This window comes from Geotrypetes seraphini, chromosome 14, assembly GCF_902459505.1.
Source record: "Geotrypetes seraphini chromosome 14, aGeoSer1.1, whole genome shotgun sequence".
Classification (NCBI taxonomy): domain Eukaryota; kingdom Metazoa; phylum Chordata; class Amphibia; order Gymnophiona; family Dermophiidae; genus Geotrypetes; species Geotrypetes seraphini.
This window is the reverse complement of record NC_047097.1, coordinates 50,329,768-50,353,449: the sequence shown is the minus strand read 5'-3', so window position 1 is coordinate 50,353,449 and position 23,682 is coordinate 50,329,768. Positions and strand designations below refer to the sequence as shown.

At 41.5% G+C, this 23,682-nt stretch overlaps 2 protein-coding genes across 4 annotated transcripts in view; one reads left to right on the top strand and one right to left on the bottom strand.

Annotated features, from left to right (window-relative positions):
- The window catches only part of LOC117348498 (taste receptor cell protein 1), a 47,059-nt gene extending 35,771 nt beyond the window's left edge, over positions 1–11,288 (top strand). For both annotated transcript variants that reach the window (XM_033920714.1, XM_033920715.1), the window contains 3 exons: positions 2,659–2,786; positions 7,250–7,354; positions 10,640–11,288. In XM_033920714.1, coding sequence (XP_033776605.1) covers positions 2,659–2,786; positions 7,250–7,354; positions 10,640–10,666 — 260 coding nt within the window. In that variant the 3' untranslated portion in view covers positions 10,667–11,288. The remainder of the gene's footprint in view (positions 1–2,658; positions 2,787–7,249; positions 7,355–10,639) is intronic.
- Positions 11,289–20,303: 9,015 nt separating this feature from the next.
- LOC117348599 (mucin-3A-like) overlaps positions 20,304–23,682 on the bottom strand; it is a 39,231-nt gene continuing 35,852 nt past the window's right edge. For both annotated transcript variants that reach the window (XM_033920904.1, XM_033920905.1), the window contains exons 13-14: positions 23,005–23,127; positions 20,304–20,639 (exon numbers count right to left, since the gene is read on the bottom strand). In XM_033920904.1, the coding sequence (XP_033776795.1) occupies positions 20,634–20,639; positions 23,005–23,127 (129 nt within the window). In that variant the 3' untranslated portion in view covers positions 20,304–20,633. The remainder of the gene's footprint in view (positions 20,640–23,004; positions 23,128–23,682) is intronic.

Genomic DNA, 23,682 nt, shown 5'->3' with positions numbered 1-23,682 from the left:
ATCCGATTTTAGTTGTATCTAAGACAGATACTAAAAGTGTTTCCATATTATGTATGGGTCAGAATTCAAACTGATGATTATCAAATAAGTTTTTACTCTCAAAGTCTTGAAGTTGTTATAATAATAATTTTATTCTTATATGCGCCAAAACTTCAGTTCGAGGCGGTTTACAATAAGAAAAAGCTGGACATACAGCGAGTTACAATAAATATCCAAATGTTTCTCAGAAAAATACAGATTACAATTGAATCAAAATATTTCTCAAAGGCGGTTCAAAGTGAGAAAAGAGTGAACATACAGTCATTAGGGACCAAAAGTATCAAATATTTCCTAAAACATAGAAAAATGCATTCTCAAGCCCTTTAGCCCAAAAAGGTATTGATGATATAAGGCAATGGTTAGTTTGAATTTTAGAGTCTAGTTTTTCACCTTTCAATAAAGGTGCAACAGCAGCTCTTTTAAAATGTTACTACTACTAATCATTTCTATAGCACTGTTAGATGTACGCAATGCTGTACATTAAACATGTAAGAAACAATCCCTGCTCAATACAGCTTGAAGGAGTCTGGGACTGGTTTTCCTAAGGGTTGAACTAAGTTTTCTGTTTAATAAAATGCTAATTATGTTTAGCTGCAGACCTAACTTATCTCATGTTCTAGCCTGCCTGCCTTGGGTGTTAGCTTGGGCATTCTAACTTCTTATGGCTATCTCTGCATAAACGACATGTAACAGAAAGACTGCAGGGCTTAGATAAGTGACCTGCTAGTGACCTGCTAGTGTGAGCTTAGGACCAATGATTGTTAAGAAAAGTAACACGTGAAAAGTTTTTTCTAGAATTCAGTTGTATAGCCTTGAAGTACTGTTTTCGGGACTTCTGAAGCCAGCTTGGAGCTCAGAAGTCGCATATGTATGCTAATAAAACCTGTTGCTTTCTTCAAGTCTCTAAGTTTTGTGGCTGCCCAAAGTGACCTTTCAAGCTTACCATGGAATTAAAAGGGAATGATAAAACAGACATGAGTACTTTACAAGTGAGTGGGAGTTAGGAGTTAAAAGCATCCTTGAAAAAGTGGGCTTTTAGCCTAGATTTAATACTGCCAGAGATGGAGCTTGGCTTACTGACTTAGGCTGGCTGTTCCAGGCATACTGTGTGGCAAGATAGCAGGGACGGAGTCTGGAGTTGGCAGTAGAGAAGGGTACAGATAAGAGTACTATACCTGTACTCGGGGATCGGTTTATCAAACCAGTTATGGATTTACACTGTTCGTCTTCTTAGCCTTATATACAGATAAAGGATCAAGTTTACAATATGTATTATTTAAATTAGAAACTATTTGATTTGAAGAAACTAATGAAAAATCTTCCCATTATTTTCTCAAAAATGAAATCTGAGTTAATGGTTGGCATCAGTGGCAGTTCAAACTTTCTAATAACATCCAATATTTTAGAAAAAAAAAAAAGGAATAACAAACGTATGAGTTAAAATAGTGTATAGTTTATCTAATATAATAAAGAGCTAGCCGCGCATGTGCATTGCTATTTGCGTGTTCCGTGCGTGTAGGTCTGTGGCCCAAGGAGTGCGCATGCGCGCTAATACGTCACAAGCTGATCGCCTCCACAGGCCGCACCGCAGCCAGACGGACCGCGGGAAGGGAAAGGGGGGGGGAGGAGGGTTTCGAGGGAGCCGGCTGGCCGCATAAATTATTTTCATTTCAAATCTGCCGCCGCCGCGGCTCCTCTCTCATCTTCCGACATAATATAAGTGCAGCTCATGAGAGGAGCCGCGGCGGCGGCTTTGAAAATGGCTCCCTTAGTTCTTCACTGGATTTTTTTTTTTTTAATTTAAAACTGCCACCCTGGCTCCTCCTGTGTCAGAGAAGGCTTCCGACGCAGGCCGGATCGTGAGAGGAGCCGCGTCGGCATCTTTAAACTTAAAAAAAAAATCCAGCAAAGAACTAAGGGAGCCATTTTATCTCCATGCTGCTACGAAGGAACAGGTGAGGGGGAGGGAAATGCTGATGCTGATGCACAGGGAGCAGGCAGGCATGGCAGGCAAGCAGGGGGAGAGGGAAAGGGGCTGCTTTGGGGGTAGGGGTGTGCTGGGAGTACACAGCAATCATGGGCAGGGGATCACAGAGCAGGCAGCCATGGCTCATCAATTAATATATATCATTTATAGAATAGTGCTTTAGAGCCAATTTCTGCATCCTAAGAGTGTAGGGAGTTCCCATTGTCATTAAAGACAGTGGGGTCACTAGTATGGCAACATGGCCCAGCTGACATTTAACTGATTTGGCTGCAAAAAGAAAGAAATATAATCTCATATTGTCTTGTATAAAACTAATTTCCACCAAACTCCATGAACCCTACTACGCTGGTAGGGCTGGTCTCAGTTAGGGCGCTGGTCTTTGACCAAAAGGGCCGCCGCTTGAGCGGACCGCTGGGCATGATGGACCACTTATGTTCTTATGTATGTTTTCACTGTGTGTGTAGCCTCTTTTTCTTGATCAAAGCTAGATTCATTGTAAGGCCTGACAAACAAATCAAGTAGCAGATGGCAGATAATAGCCAAAATGGCCAGTCTGGTCTGCTCAGGAAGGTGATTAGAGTTGTAATTATTTCTCTTCCTTCAAATAACTCTTATCTTGATGTTCTCTTTAGTAATTGCACCTTCTACAACTACTGTACCTCCAGTTCCTCAGCTTGAAAGCTCTTTCCCAGGATATGCAGTAGCCATCATTGTCATGTGTAGCTTGCTAATCTTGGCTATTCTCATATTAATAATTCTGGTGAGTAATGCTAAATTGTATAATTTAGTAATTATAATGCAGCTGACACTGTTTTATCCATTGATCTGCTTTTGACTGAATTTTAAATTTATGGGAGAATCTCAGAAAGTGCTATTTCATAAGATACCAATCGATATTTCAAAAGACGTGAATACAGACGTTAATGAGCTTTCATCTACATAAGCAAAGAATCCTGTGGAATTTAAGCAGCTAAAACCTCCGTCCCCTCACTTATACAGCAGACGTTGATTTTCTTATGCAAACAGTCTGGGGCCTTGTAAGGGTGTCAAGCCCTTACCCCTGAATTTCTGTATACGTTGCCATGATTTCAGTGCTGAAATTTTGATCTGTGTGCAAATTTAACTTATGCTCCAATTAACTGCAATTAATTGGCAATAACCGAAATTCGGGTGTGCATCACCCTACGCCATATTCTATAACCCCATGCAACTCAGTAGGGAACATGGACAGGGGAGTGGCCGGAGCGTTCCTAAAAGTTGCATGCGGGGTTATAGAATAGCCCTAAATCACAAATAAAGTCCACTCTCTTCTGAAGTCAGGAAGGCAGCGAAGGACCATATAAGCAGAAAAATAAGCAAGGTGGAGAAAAAAAAGACCTCAGTTCAAGCCTCAAAGGACTAGGGAACACAAAAACGCAGGTGCATGCATTAGTACAGGGGTGGGCAATGCCGGTCCTCCAGGGCCGGAATCCAGTCGAGTTTTCAGGATTTCCCCAATGACTATGCATGAGATCTATTTGCATGCACTGCTTTCAATGCATAGTCATTGGGGAAATCCTGAAAACCCGACTGGATTCCGGCCCTCGAGGACCGGAGTTGCCCACCCCTGCATTAGTACAAGCACAAGTGATCCCATAACAGTCATAGGTTATTAAAAAAAAAACAACCCTCCACCGGCTATTTATTACAACAATGCCTAGGCCCCCTCCTCACCAGACATCAGGTACTTCAGAGTCTTTCAAATAGTGCTACAAAATCCCACACAAACAGCCAACATTTTAACAGCACAAAAATCACCAAATCGCCACTTATCTCGTACTGCTCTTCCTAAGACTGTGTAGGAAACAAACAGTCGCAAATCCTCATGGGAGAACCCCGTTTCGCTAGGCGCATCCTCAGAGGAATAAGCTGCTCCGCATACGATATTGCAAACAGTGGCACTGTACAGAGGAATTCAGGGATAAGCGCTTAACACCCTTTAGTTACAAGGCTCAGATGGTTTGCAAGGGGCTCCCCTGCCGCATAAGAAAATCAACGTCTGCAGTATAAGTGAGGGGACGGAGGTTTTAGCTGCCTAAATTCCATAGGATTCTTTTCTTATGTAGATGAAAGCTCATCTACTTCTGCAGTTGATTATAATCAAGACCTTCAGTGTCCTGCAGCAACTTCCTGGTAGATTCAATGGCCAGATTCTGCAGAACAGTTTGTGAGATATTTTGAGCAAAACACATAAGGCCCAATATTCAGCCAGTAGCAGTCGGTGTTTTGCTGATCGCCACTGGTGTTATACCTGGAAAGCCAATGCCAAGCCATGTCTAGGCTCCGGCATTGAATTTTTAAGGTATACCGAGCTGGTGAAAACATACCCAGTTAAGTGCAATATTTGGCGGTCCTATTTATGCAGTTATCTTAGCTGGTTAAGTGCCAAAAGCCGACACATAGCCAGTTAAGTGCCAACTCCACCCCAAGAATGTCCCCATAATAGCCAATTCTGGCTGGGCATTTTTAGTGGCACCATCTACGGTAGTTAATTGCCACTGAAAATGCCTGATTAGCTCCGGACAGGCGAGTTAAACAGCCAGGAGCTTTTCCTGGCTGTTTAAACGGTTTTGAATATTGTGCCCATATTTATTAAAAATTGATAATTTCCAAAACATTTCACCGAAATAAAATAATTCTCCAGTCTTTTCTGTCAATCATTCTCCCCCACCCTCTCACACTTTCAAGTCAGTTTTCTTACTTTTTCTTTTTCATTTCTCTTCTTTCTTCCATCTTCCTTTATTCTCATCACAATCTTTCTCTTTTTCTGAAAGGATCTCGTTATCTCTCAACTGCTTCTGCGTCTTTCCTTTCAGATTTTAACCTCATTCTTTTTATCACTCCTTTATACCACTCACCCTCTTCTTAATCCCTTCTCCCATTTAATCTTTCAGCCCTCCTACTTACCTATTTCCTTTGTGTTCATCTTCTCTTATTCCCCACTCCCATACAGTGGTGTAGCGAGGGTGAGAGGTGTCCCTCTCCCGCCCTCTTCTCTGCCCCCCCACCTCCACCAGCTCCTTCCCCACCCCCTGCCGTTTATGCTCCACTTCCTTTCCCCCATACCTCTGCAACATTCCTAGTGTGAGCAGCAACTCCCCAACCTGTTGTCACACCAGTGTCGGCTCTTCCTCTGACATCACTTCCTGGTCCCGCGCCTAGGAAGTGACATCTAGATCGTTTTACATTACATTAACAAATGTGAATGAATCCACTAGATATCCAGGTATAAGACCAGATAATACCTAGGGTGCTAGATACCTTTGGGCCAGCTGCGAGGGGAAGTAAAAGAAAAGTGCAGCCTGGATGGAGGAAGGAAAGAGTAAAAGAAAACAGTGGAGTTTTACATTGCTTGAGGTTGTTGACCTCGCCAACATCAGGGGGTCAACTCTCCATTGTTAAAATCTTCATAACACTCTCTGTAGATCTCTGATAAAATGTTCCCTAAAACATCTCCTGTTGGATTCTATTTTGGCTAGTATTTTCTTCATCTTAGATTTTTTTTTTTTTTAATAAATCTTTATTAATTTTCAAATGTTAACAGTGCCATACAATGAATTTAAAACATAAACACTACACAGAATGCACTTTAAATACACAAATAATTCAAAAAACAATCATTTTCTCTCCCCCCTCTCCCCATAATTAATAGAAGTACATATTTAATTTCAATAATATAGATAATTAAATATAGCAAACAATAATACATTCCCCACCCTGGATGTATAAGGAAGTCAAATAAAAGGAAAGGTACATGACAGTTATTGTGACTCAATAAATGCAATCAATGGGCTCCACACCATTTTGAATGCGTTACTATATCCCAAACATTCTGCGTTCATTTTAGATTTTTGATGTGAAATGACTGCACTGTGAGGGAGGCCACCAGCACTGACTATGCAGGTCTTTGCAGTTTATTGGAAGTTATCTGGGCTCGGCTGATATCCCTGGGCATAGCCAGGACTGCATTCTGTGAGATCCTACTTCCTCGATTAGCTATCCATGCACCAACGTTGAACATCAGTGGTGTCCGGATAATTTCTGTGTCTGCCCTGTCCCAGCACCAACCAGAGAGCGCTGCAGTGGTTAATGGCCAAGACTAAGTGCTGCTGAATTAGTTTCTAGGCTGAGCAGAGTGACATAGCGCAGTGTTTCTCAACTTGGTTCTGGAGTACCCCCTTGCCAGTCAGGTTTTTAGGATATCCACAATGAATATGCATAAACTTGATTTGCATACACTGCCTCCATTATATGCAAATTTCTTTCATGCATATTCATTGTGGATATCCTCAAAACATGACTGGCAAGGGGGTACTCCAGGACCGAGTTGAGAAACACTGAATTATAAAGAATATATATGTCCCAAGAATGACTCACATAATTTATCAGCCTAGAGGGTGTCTGAGATCAGAAAATAGTATGAAACTGAGCTTAGAGGGTAAGATGTCAATTAGAGAATGACACGGTGACAAAATTCATCACCGTTTCCATCCCCGTGGATAACCGCGGGAAACCATCTTCATGTCATTCTTTAAGGAGAGAGGGAAGAATCAGAGTATGAATGGTCACAACCACTGACCCGCAAGCTTTGCTTTGAAGAATGCTGGTGTAGAAGGACTGAGATTGAAATAGACACTAGAAAATGACATGGGATTATTTCCCGCGGTTATCCGCGGGGGCGGGGACGGTGATGAATTTTGTCACCGTGTCATTCTCTAATGTCAATCTCTCATGTTAGGATTGGTGCAGCGATGCTGTCTGTGGCAGGTGCTAAGCTTTGGAATGCGTTGCCTGGAATTTTGCGGTACTATGCTGGGAGGATGAATTTTAAGAAAATGTTGAAAAATCAATTGTTTGTTAGTTCATTCCTGTGTTAGTTGTTTGGTTTTTTTTTAAATGAGAGTTGTTCTGCAATTATGTCTGTATGTGGTGTTTGAATTGTTATGATTGTAATTTTTGTAAACCGTATAGTTAATATATAATATATAACTTTTTAAAAATAAATATATTTTTTTTAATTTCTCAGGGTAGATGACTACATTACTGCAAATACTTGTTAATAGTTTGTCTGATAAAAGTATGAGCATCCCAGTGATCATTGATATTGGGAATAGCAATTCAGACAAGGGATGGTCTCTCTCAGTCTTGTCTAAACTAAAAACATGATTTTCTCTTCCTCTACAGGCACTGAAGACAGACATCTGTAGCAAACTTGCAAGAGCCTGCGCCTTGACATCTCCCTATACTTCTGTTAGGAATACGGAAAACATTAACTTGCCAGAATGGAGGGTAAGAAAGCTTCTCTTAAAACTGCAAACTGCAATTTCAGTGAGAGTCATCGATTGCCAGGAAATTGGACCCAAAACACTAAGGGCTAGATGCACTAAAGTCAGCGATCGTCGCTAAACCTGTTTTTACAGCTGTTATTGACCCGATGCACAAAATGGGCCACCGCGTGTTTTTCCCCTCGATCACCCATTTTCCAACCTGGCCATGCAAATTAGCTAAAACCCCATGCAAAATAGCCAAGTGACTGATGCACTAACATTGCTTGGCTATTCCAAAAACAAGGGTTTTTAGCCTTTGTAAAAACCGACAACCTGTTTTATTTTTTTCATTGGCACAGATATGTTGCGTGTGTTACACACGTAAAATATCTGTCCCATAAAAAAAAGAGAAAAAGTCCCCCACTGCTGATGACGGCAGCCCACTCGAGCCAGACCCCCCCTGAGCCACTGTCCCCCCTTACCCAAAACAAATGGCAGGAGGTATGCCCAATCCCTCCTGCTATGCAGAGCATCCCCGCACCATGGCCCCCCCACGTGCCAGGCACCCAGGAGGCACTGCCCCCCCACCGAAAAAAATGGCAGGAGGGATGCCTACTCCCTCCTGCCACTGGACATCCCCCCCTGATCCTCCCCATCCCTTTTTAAAATGTTGGAAGCAGGAAGCCTGCTCTCAGGCTCCTGCTGCGGGCCCGCCTGTCTAAATGATGGGCCTTCCCTTCCCCGGTGCATAATGTGATGCACAGGCAGGGGCCAAAGGACCTGACTGATTCAGATGCCTAAGGCCCCTACCAAGAGGGGGGACCATAGGCGTCTGAGTCAAACAGGTCTTTGGCACCTCCCTCTGTATCCAGCTACTGAGGGAGGAGCCTAAAGCCCTTATTGGTCAAGCCAGTTGGTCAAGCCAATTGCACCAGCATCAGCTCTTCCTCCAATGTCATTTCCTGCATCTGCACCTAGGAAGTGATGTCAGAGGAACAGCCGATGCTGGCACGACACCAGCTTGGGGGTTGCTGCTCATGCCAGGAATGTTACAGAGGTACAGGGTAAGGGAAGCGACGCATGCAGGGGGGCGGTTTTGCGGAGCTTTATTCAGCAAATGGATCAGTAGATAATCCATGAGTTTTCCTTTACGGACAATAGGGACCCCTGAGGAAGACATACTTTGTCAAAATGTTGGGTCCCCTGTTTCTAGTGGATTGGGTCCTATATGTCTATAGGTCTTTCTGTGGATTATCAAGCATAATATAGTCCAGCTCAGGAACATCAACTCTCCACAGAATCTTTTTGTTTTGGCCTTACAAAGCTTGTTCCAAGAACTTTGGAAATGAAAAGCAAGGCCCTGATATTTTTTGTTGCTTAAAGTTGCCATAATGGGACAGTCCATTAAGCACAGTATCCTGTTTTCAACAGCGGCCAATCCAGGCCATAAAGAGTAAAGCAGATTGTATGCTGCTTATCCTAGAAAGCAATATATTTATATTTATATATACATATACACACACATACACACAATATTGATATAATATATATCAGGGGTGCCCAATAGGTCGATCGCGATCGACCAGTAGCTCGCCAAGGCAAAGTGAGTCGATCATCCAGGACTCACTTTTTCTTTGGCGATCTATCGGGCCGATCAATCTTCCTCTCCCCGACATCAATTCTGCCGTCAGAGAGGAAGTTCGGGCCAGCCAATCGCTGCCTGGCTGGGCGGAACTTCCTCTCCGATGGCAGAATTGTCGTCGGGGAGAGGAAGATTGATCGGCCCGAAGCAGAGAGAGCATGGGGCGGCGGCGGCGTTATCCATTGGTGGCGTTTGGGTCCTGTTCGCCGATGGCAGCGGCAGCGGCAGTGGCAGTGGCTTGGGGAAGGGCAGGGAGAAAGAAAGAAAGGGGGCAGGCAGGGAAACAAAAGGAAAGAAGAAAAACAGAAAAAAAGAAAGGGGGCATGAAGAGAGAAAGAAAGAAAGGTCAGGGAGAAAGGAAGAAAAAGTTGGGGGAGGGAATGAGGTGTGGAGGAGAGGAAGCATACAGGCTGAAAGAAAGATTGGATGCACAGTCAGAAGAAAAAAGTGCAACCAGAGACTCATGAAATCACCAGACAAGGTAGGAAAAATGATTTTATTTTAAATTTAGTGATCAAAATGTGTCTGAATTTATATCTGCTGTCTATATTTTACAATATGGTCCCCTTTTACTAAACCGCAATAGTGGTTTTTAGCGCAGGGAGCCTATGAGCGTTGAGAGCAGCGCTGGGCATTCAGCGCAGCTCCTTGCGCTAAAAACTGCTATTGTGGTTTAGTAAAAAGGGAGGGGGTGGGTATTTGTCTATTTTTGTATGGTTGTTACTGAGGTGACAGTGCATAGAGTCATCTGCTTTGACCTCTTTGAAAAAACCCCGGAATAGGAATGATAATTAACAATTCTATGCGTACAGTGTGCGTTGTGTGTTTTTTTAAATTTTATTGTTGGTAGATCATTTTGACTTGGTCATTTTAAAAGTAGCTCGCGAGTCAAAAAAGTGTGGGCACCCCTGTTATATATGATAGTGGCACTAGTTGCCGCTATCTGTGGATGTTCAGAAGCAATATCCCCCTCATTCAAGATACTGAAGGGAATAGACTTAGCAGATAAGGACAGGTTGTTCGCCCTCTCCAAGGTAGGGAGAACGAGAGGGCACTCTCTAAAATTGAAAGGGGATAGATTCTGTACGAACATAAGGAAGTTCTTCTTCACCCAGAGAGTGGTAGAAAACTGGAACGCTCTTCCGGAGTCTGTCACAGGGGAAAACACCCTCCAGGGATTCAAGACAAAGTTAGACAAGTTCCTGCTGAACCAGAAAGTACGCAGGTAGGGCTAGTCTCCGTAAGGGCGCTGGTCTTTGACCTAAGGGCCACCGCATGAGTGGACTGCTGGGCATGATTGACCACTGGTCTGACCCAGCAACGGCAATTCTTATGTTCTGAGCTTTAGCACTTAGGGCTCCTTTTACTAAGCTTCGATAGTGGTTTTAGCGTGTGCTAAATTGCCGCGCGCGCGCTAGATGCTAACGCCAGCATTGAGCTGGCGTTAGTTCTAGCCGCGTAGCGTGGGTTTAACGCGTGCAAAAATTTGCGGCTTAGTAAAAGGAGCCCTTAACGTAAGAGCCATTTGTGCACTAAAATGATAAAATGTTAGCACTTCTGCGGGTGAGCAAACGCATATGCGCCTACCTGCTCTGCGCCTTCTCCGTGCTATTCTATAATTGTGTTCTTTACTGAAGTAGAAAGTTTTATATGTTGTTTCCACAGGCTCACTCGTATAACGTAGCTCATTAATTTGACATCACCGGAGCTCACAAGATCGACGTCAAATGTTTCCGGCAGCAATGTGAAAGCACCATCTAGAGAACAAAAACCGATGGCTGGCGGACACACGTGGCAACCCAAGGTTGGGACTGGTGAGCAGACACGCACCAGCCACGGTTACCCGTTTCCCTATATTACCGCACCCCAGCTGCAGGCCGACTGTTTGTAAAAAGAGTGCCGGCTGCCACATGCAGTTCTGCGAGGGACGGCCTGATTGTGCAACGCTCTGCCGTCTCACACATGTTACGCGCAGCTTAGAGATGGGGAGTGGCCTTCGTAATATCTCCGCTGTACAGGCTGAAGTTAGAGACTGCTGGACAGTCCCTTCTTGCGCCAAACAAATTAGGCCAGAAGTAACCAACAACTGTACATGAGGGGCCTTTTTACGGTTTTTACCATTAATAGAACAATTTAATGCATGTTAGAAACAAAACCTTCACAGTAACCTTTTGCATTGAACGAGGATGTGGTTACTATCAGAACTGCCATACTGAGACAGACCAAAAGTCCATCAAGCCTATTATCCTGTTTCCAAAAGTGGCCAACCCAGGTCCCAAATACCTAGTTAGATCCCAAGTAGTAAAACTGATTTTTATACTGCTTATCCTAGGCATAAGCAGTGGATTTCCCCAAGCCATCTCAATAATGGCCTATGGACCTCTCCTTTAGGAAATTATCCAAACCTTTTTTAAACCCTGCTAAACTAACTGATTTCACCACATTCTCCGGCAACAAATTCCAGAGTTTAGTTACATGTTTCTCTGATTTGTTTTACTGCTAGAGGGAGGAGGAGCAGTTGTGATGTTACCACCTGTTAATCTAGCATTTTTAATGTAGAAAGCAGTTTTGCTGTGCAGTTAAAATTTCCATAGTAAGAAGCTGCTTTGCAGTTAACATTACTGTAATATGTGCTAACATCTCTGTACTGCTTTCCATACCCCTTTCAAGATAATATATGGAAAGAAATAGAAATAATAAAACAACACAAAAGGAATAAAGGTGATACCTTTTTTATTGTACTAGTGCAGGGGGAGGCAATTCCGGTCCTCGAGAGCCGGAGCCAGGCCAGGTTTTCAGAATAGCCACAATAAATATGCACGAGATAGATTTGCATCTCAAGGAGGCAGTGCATGCAAATCCATCTCATGCATATGCATTGTGGAGATCCTGAAAACCTGACCTGGCTCCGGCTCTCGAGGACCGGAATTGCCTGCCCCTGTACTGGTGCGTTATTTGATTAGCTTTCGAGGTAACCCTTCTTCAGATCAGAAATAAGCAAATGTTGACAAATGCCAGTATATTTGCAGTAAGTGAAATGTAAAAGCATTCCAATGATAAGTCTCACAGGAGGAGGGAGGAGTGGACAAAAGGGGCCAGGTGGGTGAGAGACAGAGAGATATGGATAGGTGATAAGACTGCGACAGAGCAGTAAAATTTCATGGTTTGTAATGCGATAGAAAGTCTTTGATGAGTCCTGTCCCACCCAACACCCTTTGTCTTTCACCCCTCCCTCCTCCTGTGAAACTATCATTGGAATGCTTTTATGTTTCACTTAATATGCTGGTATTGTCAACTTTTTCTTATTTCTGACCTGAAGAAGGATTAACTTCGACAGCTAATCAAGCAATGCACCAAGGCCCCCTTATATCAAGCTGCTTTAGGGTTTTTTAAATCACCAGCCGCGTGGTAAAAGCTCCGACGTTCACTATGAGGGTCGTCGCTTTTACCGGAGCAGCCGGTGATTAAAAAAAACAACACAGCTTGATAAAAAGGGTACCACCTTTATTCCTTTTGTTTTATTTCTATTATCTTATCTTAAAAAATGGACTAACATGGCTACCGCACCATTTCGCACCCCTTTCACAAACTCTTCCCTGCATTTGAATAAAATTCTGCATTAGATGTTTAATATGGGATTTATTGTGTTGTAATGGGATTTGCTATGCAGATGGATTTTATTTAAACATCTTAACCAACTAATATGCTTCTAAACCCAAATTAAATATTTAATACAGTTTAGGAAATATGTCCCTACCCTATTAATTGTACTTAGCCTTTTGGGGAATATGAATTAGAGAATGACACGGTGACAAAATTCATCACCATTCCCGTCCCCGTGGATAACCACGGGAAACCATCTTCATGTCATTCTTTAAGGAGAGAGGGAAGAATCAGAGTATAATTGGGCACAACCACTGACCCGCAAGCTTTGCTTTGAAGAATGCTGGTGTAGAAGGACTGAGGTTGAGATAGACACTAAAGAATGACAGTCTCTGGGATCCAGATATTGTGATGTCATAATGCCTCATTCCACCAGTGCCTAAGAGCCAATCACATCAATGATGTCACAATGGCTTCATTATCCTTGGCTCACATAAGAATCAGTGCATGAATGGCCACAGCCACTGACCCGCAAGCTTTGCTTTGAAGAATGCTGGTGTAGAAGGACCGAGGTTGAAATAGACACTAGAAAATGACATGGGATTATTTCCCGCGGTTATCCGCGGGGACGGGAACGGTGATGAATTTTGTCACCGTGTCATTCTCTAATATGAATGTCATAGTTTAACAGAATCATGTTTATGTGTAAATTCTCCATTTCTGCCAGAATGCTTTCTAATGAGCTCCTGTAAACATTGCTGAAAACTCAGCCTCCTTGTTGTGCTGCCCGAAAGAGCCTAAATTGCTGACGTAGCAGGGTCATTTATAGCCACTTTTTGGAAGGTTTGACCTTTGCTAGGATTTCTACAGGCACAGTAAGAAATGCCTGTTGGAGGAGTTCGTAGAGAGACAATGATTCCAGTTTTTATTTCGTTTACTGAGAAGAGACTATTATATTTATGCAATAAAGAGACTATTTTGTTACTCTGTGATTAGAATTAAATAGTTGGCCAATGACTTATTTTTAATGAATGGGTCAAAACTGTATGCTCGTAGCTTAACTGCACCTTGTGTCTCATGGTATCCCCTTCCAAGCAAATCAGGACCTCAGCACTGCCACTTAGCGAAGGGTTCCAATCACCGACCCACTGAACTACTGGATGCAAGGTTATGAAAAAAAGCTCTGAGATTTTATTTTTATTAACTAAAAAAAGAAGGATAGCCACATTGCTTCATTGGTCCCATAGTTTTGTAGCAAAACCCTGCTTGTTAACCTCTGAACTAGTCTAATTAAAAAAATCCCAAAACAAACCAAGCCAACATAATTCATCTGTTAGTGGCTTATACTGGCTAGTTTTTGAAACATTCTATGAGATTTTAATACATAGGTTTCTCTCACCTGTTAAGATGTTAACAGATGAATTCTTACATATTCTAGAATCTTTAGAAAGCACCCAATATAATGAGATGCTTCTAATAAGCATCGGAACAAAGCCAAGGACCCAATTCCTTGATCACTTTGTTTCATTCTACACACCTTCAAGAGAACTAGTCCTCAATTGATTAGACTGGTTGACAGAGTTGCCAGCTGGCTACAGATTTTCAGGTCAGGCTGATACAGGTTAGGTTTTATCCCATTGCATGGTATTTTAATATTTAATTAGGGAATGCAACAGGGAAATCAGAGCAAATATCCTTGTGTGCAATAGGATAAAATCAGGACTACTGGATCAATCTGTCCTGAAGAAAAAAAAACCAAAGCCAGTTTAATGCAGAGTAAAGGGTCAGGTCTTGCCGTTTACTTGAGCATGTTACAAGAATCAGGCAACCAGAGTCAACTGTTTCCAGCAAGGTCACTGTTCCCTCTCTAAGCTGAATGGGAGTCCTCCAACAGTATTTCTGCCAGTGCTTCACTATTGTATTTTCAATCGCAAGGGACAGGCAGGTTCCCTGGAGTCCTGCAGAGCTTGCCTGCCCCTCGCTATTGAAAATGTGGATTAACCAGCACCTCCTAGTGGCAGGACTGTAGGTCAAGGACCCTCCTGATCAGCTTAAAGGGAATAACGATTGAAGGCCACACTTCATGAGCACTGGCTGCTTTATGACTAATGTGTCTCATGGGTCTAATTAGGATGCCATTAGTGCCATGTTTTCTATTGTGAGGAAGAAGATAGGGGAACAGGGCTGGCATTAGGTGTGGAAGCTAGGGTAGTTGCCTTTGGTCTCCAAGCATTTTCAAGCTGAAGCATAGCATGAAGAGACATTTAGGGGACTCCCTCCCACATTTCTGCCCTCAGACCCTGCCCATCTAACATCAGAGAGGGAGGAGGTACGGATGGTGAATTGGATCAGAAATGATTAAAAACTGACATTCTTCCACTACTGGTTCAACTAGGCTCAATCATCTCCTCTCGTATTCTCCCAATTTTTATTTATGTGCTAATTTGTATTTTCATTAATATTCCTTATTTATGTAAATGTATTCAGTTATATAGTAACCAGCACGACAGGGAGATCAAAGGGAAGACATGACTGCAAGTAGGGTTTCAGCTTTAAAAGAAATTGTGCCAATTCTATAACCAAGGCAGTACCATTTACACACATTTAGAATCCTAGTGCATATGCACTAGTCTGCAACTATCCACTTAAATTACATAGTGTGTATTCACAGGGGGGGGGGGGACATACACAGGTGAGGAGCTCTACAGCTGGCATAAGTGCAAGCACCTACAAGTTAGGTGTTTCTTTGCCAGGTTACGCTAGAATCCAATAAAGGAAATCATTAGAAACATTTTTTTCCACATTCTGAAACTCATTAAATTCAGCTTTCTACATTTTAAATAAAATATTCTTAGTGCGGATTTGTTGTTCTTACATGGAAGAAGTGTTAGAACTTGAAGGAGTAGAAGACAAAAATCCAAAAACTAAGATCTTTGTGTAAACCGAGTCAAGCTTCTAATTTAGAAGATGACCTGGCCTACAACTCTAAGGATTAGATGCTTACTTTCTTTATAGAATAGGTTTCCACCATCTGCCTTTTGATCACCCAAGGGGAAGGGCCCAGTTACGGAATTGCCTCCTCATTAATTACTTCCCAAAATTATTGGACCGGAGCTCTTTTATTTCATTCCATGTAGCATGCAAATGAATTTGGTTATTCAACCACTTTGACTATTCAGGCGGAAAGAGTTTAAAATCTCGGTCTACATGGACCAGTTTCAGGGGTTTCTTTACTAAAGCTTAGGGAAGGCCAATGGCTATTAGTGAGCATTAAATGCCAGATGGCATAATAGGTTGTATTGTACTTACCATTTCTTGTACATCTATGCTATCAAGGACTGTAATCACCCTCCCCCCCTGTACCTGTGCTCAAATGTTTCAATAGGTGATACCCTGGCATTTAAAAATTTTATATTTTTGTGCACCGCTTAGATGCTTAAGCAGTATATCAAATTTTAAATAAACTTTGATGTGTAGCATTTAGCACACACTAAAACTTCAGGAAAAGTAGCTCCCCACACCCTTAAGTCTTTATTTTGTGTGTAAAAATCAAGATCTAATTCTGCCTTCCACGACCACCAAAATCTATATTTTCCTTTATGAAATTAGAATGTACTTGAAACTCTTCATTGCATGATCTTTGCCTTCTGTTGTGTGCAACTTTACAAATTAATATATTAGCTGTTTGCATAAAGAACAATGTGGGAAAGTTTACAATGTACCAAATGCTGTATGTTTTGTTGGCTATACACCATATGCCTTTTCTTAAAGTAAATCTGTGTTAACCCTTCCATGAAATAAGTGTTAGAACATTTTGTCCATTTTTCAGACACTGAACCTCAAGGTTTCCTCTCTGGCATTTCTACTGTTCTAATATCTTGTAACTGTGAGACTATAAGGTATCTGAAGTGCTGGCAGGGGTCTGGGATAGTGACTAAGGAATTGGGATCATAAAATAATTTCTACGTGAAGACATGCAACATAGTAGATGATGTCAGCTAAAGACCCAAATGGTCCATCAAGTCTGCCCAACCTGATTCAATGTAAATTTTTCTTCTTAGCTAGTTCTGGGCAAGAATCCAAAGTTGTACCTGGTACTGTGCCAAAGTTCTACCCTGTTCCAACTGCTGAAGTCTCCTTCAACACTCACTCCAGCCCATCTACACCCTCCCAGCCATTGAAGCCCTCCCCAGCCCTTTCTCAGCCACAAGGCCATATACAGACAGAACGTGCAAATCTGCCCAGTACTGGCCTTAGTTCAATATTTAATATTATTTTCCAATTCTAGAACCTGTGTTCTTCCCACACTTCTTTGAACTCCGTCACCGTTTTCCTCTCCACCACTTCTCTTGGGAGTGCAGTCCAGGCATCCACCACCTTCTCCATAAAATAAAATTTCCTAACATTGCTCTTGAATCTATCACCCCTCAACCTCAAATTATGTCCTTTGGGCCAGATGCAGTTAGAACCCAGAATGAACCATTCAAGATCGTTTACCAAATGCCTTTTCAAGGAAACAGCTGCACAAAGACAAAATATGTACTGTATTTATAAAGAGAATCCTCCAGTGCCAAGAATGGAACATATCTTTTGGCCATTTGGATTGAATGATATGCACTGAACAAATACAAACCCATTACAACCTAGATGCCTCAGGACCACACACTAATCTGCACTTATTATGCCACTGGCTAGTGAAATGGGATAGATTTGAAACTTGTAGTTTAGTTCTGCCATCAATATCAGAGTATTTAAACAAACACTACCAAAGAAGGTGAGGACAAAGGGATTGAGGGGTACAGTTAGGAGTAGAGGTAAGGTTATAGGGATAGGATTGAGGTAATTTATAAAATTAATCCCTGTTCAGGCAGTGGGCCTGATGGGCCGCCGCGGGAGCAGACCGCTGGTTGGATGAGATGGACCTCTGGTCTGCCTCAGTGGAGGCAACTTCTTATATATTCCTTCTTCATATGCTTTTTGACATAATAGCTGTTATACTAAAGTGCAAATATCCAAAAGAGTAAGTAATTTTCACTCTCTAAAAGCAGAGAAGCATTTGAAGTTGTTGTACTCAATACTCCTCGGGCTTCTAACATGTTGTGCAAAGATGCTGCTTCAGAGAGCCCGTCAAAGAAACATATCTTGTAGTCAAAAAATTTGCAACAGTCTCTGCTTCACTTCCATCTCAACAGTTGCATAATTGTAAATGCCATAAAAGTGCAATGATTGAGAATGAGACGTTGACTAGTGGGCTTGATCCCCATTATCACCATTTTTTCTGCGCACTTTTGTGTAACAGCTATTACATGTCAAAAAGCATAGGAAGAATTATCTGCTGGTTGTGTTTACATACAGTAGTTGTCTTTTGCTCTAGCAGTACCGTAATTGTATAAGAAAATTCCCCCAATTTGTTTTGGTTTCCTACAATCTATATCAGAGAGCAGCCTGGTAAGTAGTTCTGGCTTCCCAAAACAGCCAAACTAGACTCATGGTCCAGATTCTTCTGAAAATAGGCCTTAGAGAACTCAAAAAAGCCAATAAAGAAAATAAGTAAATTAAAAAGAACTGGCCAAAACTTAACTCCCTATGAGAGCAAACACCAGCCTGTAATTCTAAGTTAACAGTTGAAGAAATTTAATAGGGCATCAGTTCAGGCCTTCATACCTTTTAATCCACATTATGCCCCGGCCAGGCACTCATAGGTGACAAGCACCAGACCAAAGTTCTAAGTATATGCTGCCCTGTACACCATGTCCCAAAATTTCAACTGTCAGTAAAAGGTATATGAATATATAAGACAGGAAAAAAGCCTGGTGTGAGTTCTCAATGGGAGGAAAAAGAATTAATAGCACTAATAGAACCCCCAAACTATCAAACTTGCATCAAAAATTTATTATATGCAGATTAATTAGCTGGTATGAGGCAGAATCATGAAAAGCTGTAGCGGTGAATAATATGCTACTTAGCCAAGTCCCATCAGATATAAATATCGCCACTCTCAGCTGAGTCTAGTCAGGTTTAGTATCGCCACTCGACAGAACCTCATTTCAGATTCTTCGTCAGGAGCAAAGACTGGTGGAAGCTGAAGGAGGAACATTTGAAATTTTGGAACACGATGTACAGGGCAGGGCTTTGGTCTGGTGCTAGTCAGCCATGAGTTCCTGCCCGGGGAATAATGTGGATTAAAGGGTATGAAGGCCTTTACTGATGTCCTATTAAATTTATTCAACTGTTAACTTAGAATTACAGGCCGATGTTTGCTCTCATAGGGAGAGAAGTTTTGGCTAATTGTGTTGATTTACCAGATTCTTCTGAACATGTGATAATTTGAGACAGGTGGTATAGTAAGAGGCTAGTTTGCAAAAGCACAAACGTGGTAATATGTAACTAAATCTGTGCTTTGAAACCAAGTACTTAAGTCTTGTCTTGTTTAAAAAAAAAAAAAAAAAAACCATATGCACACACTAAACATGTGCTTTCAAGGTTCTGTAATCCGAACCAGAAGCTATAGTAATGCCACCAGGTTTTCCTTTATTTCAGAAGTCTAATTTAAGGTTGACAGTAGATAAGGTTGCCAACTTTTAAAACAATAGAAAAGGCCTGAGTGGCAAAGGGGCATTGGTACTTTCTTTTTAAGCAGCAGGACCCAGTCATGGGCCAAACTTTCCTCAGATCAATGTCAGAGACTGGTAGATGGCTACAAGAAGCATTTCACTGCAGTTATTTCAGCCAAAGGGGGTAACACTAGCTTTTAGGGTGTCCTAATTTATTCCTCAGTTAAAATATACATTTTTGTGGATATCTTTTGTTTCACAAGTAAATCAAGGAAAAGTTTTGTTGTTTACCTGCAATTACATCACTTTCTTTTCCAGAGAAATAATTTAAAAAAAATAAATAAATGTGAACATTTCTTAACTGAATATTTCATGGGGTGTCCTAATTTTTTCATATGATTGTATGTTATTTATACTACACATTTTTATCTACAGGAAAAAGGAGTGGGTTATCACAAGAGATATTACAGGTTGAAACCATGTGATTGCATATTTCATACTAACACTCAAAAATATACATTCTGCTGTGTAAGTGTTGCTGGGACCACCATTGGGATATACACAAAACTAAAATCATGAGAATTTATAATATAAGTGCAAAGTGGAGAAAAACAGACCTTAATAACTTGACTCTGACTCACAACATGTGCACTAGAGCCCATATCCACACACAACCAACATCAACACTTCACACACAACCAACATCATTCATAATTAAATCTTCAATGTGCGTCATCTTGAACAGTCCACAACAATAAAATTATGAAATGTAGTGCCAACAGTAGTTAACACACGAATATAAGCGTTGAGTATAAACAAACTGGTCAAACCAAAAGTAGCAATTGCATTATAAAATTTATTTTTTTAAATAAAAAAGATACACTTCCTAAAAAAAAAAAAGGTATAGAATCATCTTCCATAACAAAGGGCAGCAATAGTTCAAGCATCTGAATTCCATCCAGATATTCAGTGGGAGAGGCGATGCGTAAGTAGCTCTCCTGCCAATGTGTTCTGGTACCCAAAACCCAAGCCTAGAGCTCACATTCAAGAACTAGGACCTACTACAGAGTCCAACATTTTGGCAGGAAAGTATATCCATGTTCCACCCTCTCCATAAAAACCTCACAAAAAACTTACAATGTATTCCTTTCAGTATAATCCCATGACTTCTACCTAAATCCAGATGCTTGTTTCATCAGTCACCATGATTCTTCTCGCCATACCTTGAGTTACTTGCAAGATTCCCTTAGTTTCGAAAGCCAGTTTAATGAATTTGTTTGAAACTTAAACTGCAACACTTTTTTTTTCAACACAGCTACACAAGTGCTTTATCCACTAAAAGCACTACCCCCTCCCTCTTGTTACCTAGTGTAGCTACTACTGAGCAATCTTAACGGTACACATAGCAAACAAAAGATTGTAGCTGGGATGACCAAGTTTAATCAAGAAACTTTGGTACAGCATTTTTCAGACTGCAGACTTCTGGAGGTCTCCCACATGATTCATGGCTGGGGGAGGGAAAAAAAAAATTTACGAGATTTACTAGTGTCATTCAAAACCATCCATAAAAACTCTTAGCAAAAGTTCTCCCTTTTCCTCCATGACTTTCTGGGAAAAATGTTATGTTATAACAAGCTCAGAGAAACAAAGGCATACACTAAGGAACCCCTTGTAGATAGGCAAATGAAGAGGGCTTTCTAAACCTGCCTCAGGGACCCATCTGTCGGGTTCTCAGGAATCTGCAGTATGCATTATATATATTTGTATACACCTGGATTTCTTCCAGGAACAGTGTCTCAAATGGATTTGTTTCCTCACATATGCTGGTTTAGAAGTGAGGTTCTTTACTAGCATGGTATCTCTTATGATTTAGGTCTAAACACTTGACATACTTGCACTATGCTCAAAAGGCTCGCTTCCAGAGCTCGTAGGATATGTATAGGAAACCTAGACATCAAGCTATGCTTGAACATTTGTTATCAAGGTGGCGACACTCAAAGCCAATTGGAAATGTGTTCAATATGTACATTTCTTATGTATAGTCATTATGGATACCCTGAAAACCTTCCTGTGTCATTTCTTTTAGCAACTAACTGGCAGATTAGCCAACTCGATAGAGCATCCCCCAAAAGAATAGTCTACGTCTAAAGCAGTGGTCTCAAAACTCAAACCCTTTGCAGGGCCACATTTTGTATTTGTAGGTACTTGGAGGGCCTCAGAAAAAAAATAGTTAAGGTCTTATTAAAGAAATGACAATTTTGTGTGATGTAAAACTTTAGTTTATAAATCTTTCCTTTTGGCTAAGTCTTAATAATAATATTGTCATTTATAGCTAATGAGACATGATAAAGAAACTTTTATTTTACTTTGATAAACATACCGAGGGCCTCAAAATAATACCTGGAGGGCTGCGAGGTATTTGGAGGGCTGCCAGCCTGTTTAAATGCTTTGTGCATTTTACAAAAACACAAACAAAAACACGTCTTTACTTTTGCTGTTAGAATTTGAAGCAACACTGCCATAAACAGGACTGACATTACAGGTGGGCAAACATGGCAATGCCCTGGCCTGCATGCCACTGGCACACTCAAACCTGCCTGAAGTTGAAAGACAACCCACAAGCAAACTTTGAGGGTCCCTTCCCTAGTGTCTGCCCTGGGCCTCATCATGTCTGGCATTTGTCCTGGCTGTAAACTGATTTGATTGCAATGCAGCATGCTCTCATCCTACAGAGCTGGTCTATAGGGCCATATACATTTGGGAACGGAGGGCCATGATGGGGGGTAGAAGAGGAGATCTCCTGATGGAGGCTTTTTTCTCCAATTTGATATCACCACTATTCCAATTGTACTTTGTTCGTTTGTAGGATTGCGTTTCAATTAAAATTTTATTGCGATTAAAACGGTATGTTATTCCCGCCCCTGCAGCTCCTTGTGACTGAGCAAGTTACTTAATGTACGCATATGTGTGTGCGTCCAAATCACAATTAGAAATTTTAATCAAAATGCATCCCTAACAAGTTGGAATAAAGTTAATGAAGATAATACAAATTGGTAACATTTCAGTTTTGAATTTAAGAATGTAAGACAGCAGGTGGAATAGCTATAAACAAGCCTTACAATTTTTCCAGCGTCTACTTCAGAAAAGCAAGCCTTTTCAATAGTTTTCTCCATTAAACAGTGGAGGGTGGAGATGGAATGATTTGGAGAACCAGTTTTGGAAAGAGTATACACTGGAGGGGGCAGCAAGGATCTAATGGTTACCAGCCTGTTGGATTCAGGATAGGTGCAGCACACCAAATTTGTATGCATTACTTTCCTGTGTGCACATATGTCCTGCACCTTCACAAGAATACCCTGAGAAACCAGCAGCTATATCAGAGGACAGATCTGACACACTAAAACAGGACATCCCTACGTAGTGGGTTCTTTCCCCAAAGTTGGAACAAACAACTTGCACTGCCACTACAATAATCCTAATATGATGCATGCTACTAGTGAAGAGCCAGACTGGATTGGTCCAATATTTTGGGAAAACAGCAACTTGCTTTGACAGCTACTATAGCAGACCAGTCTGAAGAACCTCAGTTTGACTAATGTGAATTGACATTAATCCTCCTCCCATTTTAAAATCAGATTCTGAGAAAGTGTTAAGCCTGAAAATGTACAAAATTAGACATCCTTAAGAAAAATTTTTTTTGCATTGTAGCAACACAATGCTTTTACCATTACACACGATACTGCAATTAACATGGTTCCAACCTTGTGCTTAGTATCTGCCCTGGTTAATCTCTGGCCCACTTCTAGCCAGTATGGTAAAACACCAGTTTTAACTGCTACTGTGCAGAAGAGCTAGCAGCACTTAAAGTGTTACCTGTTCTGGGGAAGAGCTGAAGCCCCGGTTATCCATTTCAACAGCACCCTGCCCCATTTCAGCATCATGCCGCCTTTGGATTGTGGCCTTATTCCGGTGACCAAGCATCCCTGACTTCATGAACTAGCAAGAAACCAAGCACAAAAATAAAAAATAGAATATGTATGGCTAAGGGATTTTTTTTCTGCATTTGTCTGTGGCCTGTACTGTAGGCCACTATTTCCAGAAGAGCCTTCAGTCTGGCCTAGAGAATGACACAGTGGCAAAATTCATCACCGTTCCCATCCCCGTGGATAACCATCTTCATGTCATTCTTTAAGGAGAGAGGGAAGAATCAGAGTATGAATGGCCACAACCACTGACTCACAAGCTTTGCTTTGAAGAATGCTGGTGTAGAAGGACCGAGGTTGAAACAGACACTACAGAATGACAGTCTCTGGTATCCAGAGCAGATATTGTGATGTCATAATGCCTCATTCCACCAGTGCCTAAGAGCCAATCACATCAGTGATGTCACAATGGCTTCATTATCCTTGGCTCACATAAGAATCAGAGTATGAATGGCCTCAACCAGACCCACAAGCTTTGCTCTGAAGAATGCTGGTGTAGAAGGACCGAGGTTGAAATAGACACTAGAAAATGACATGGGATTATTTCCCGCGGTTATTCGCGGGGACG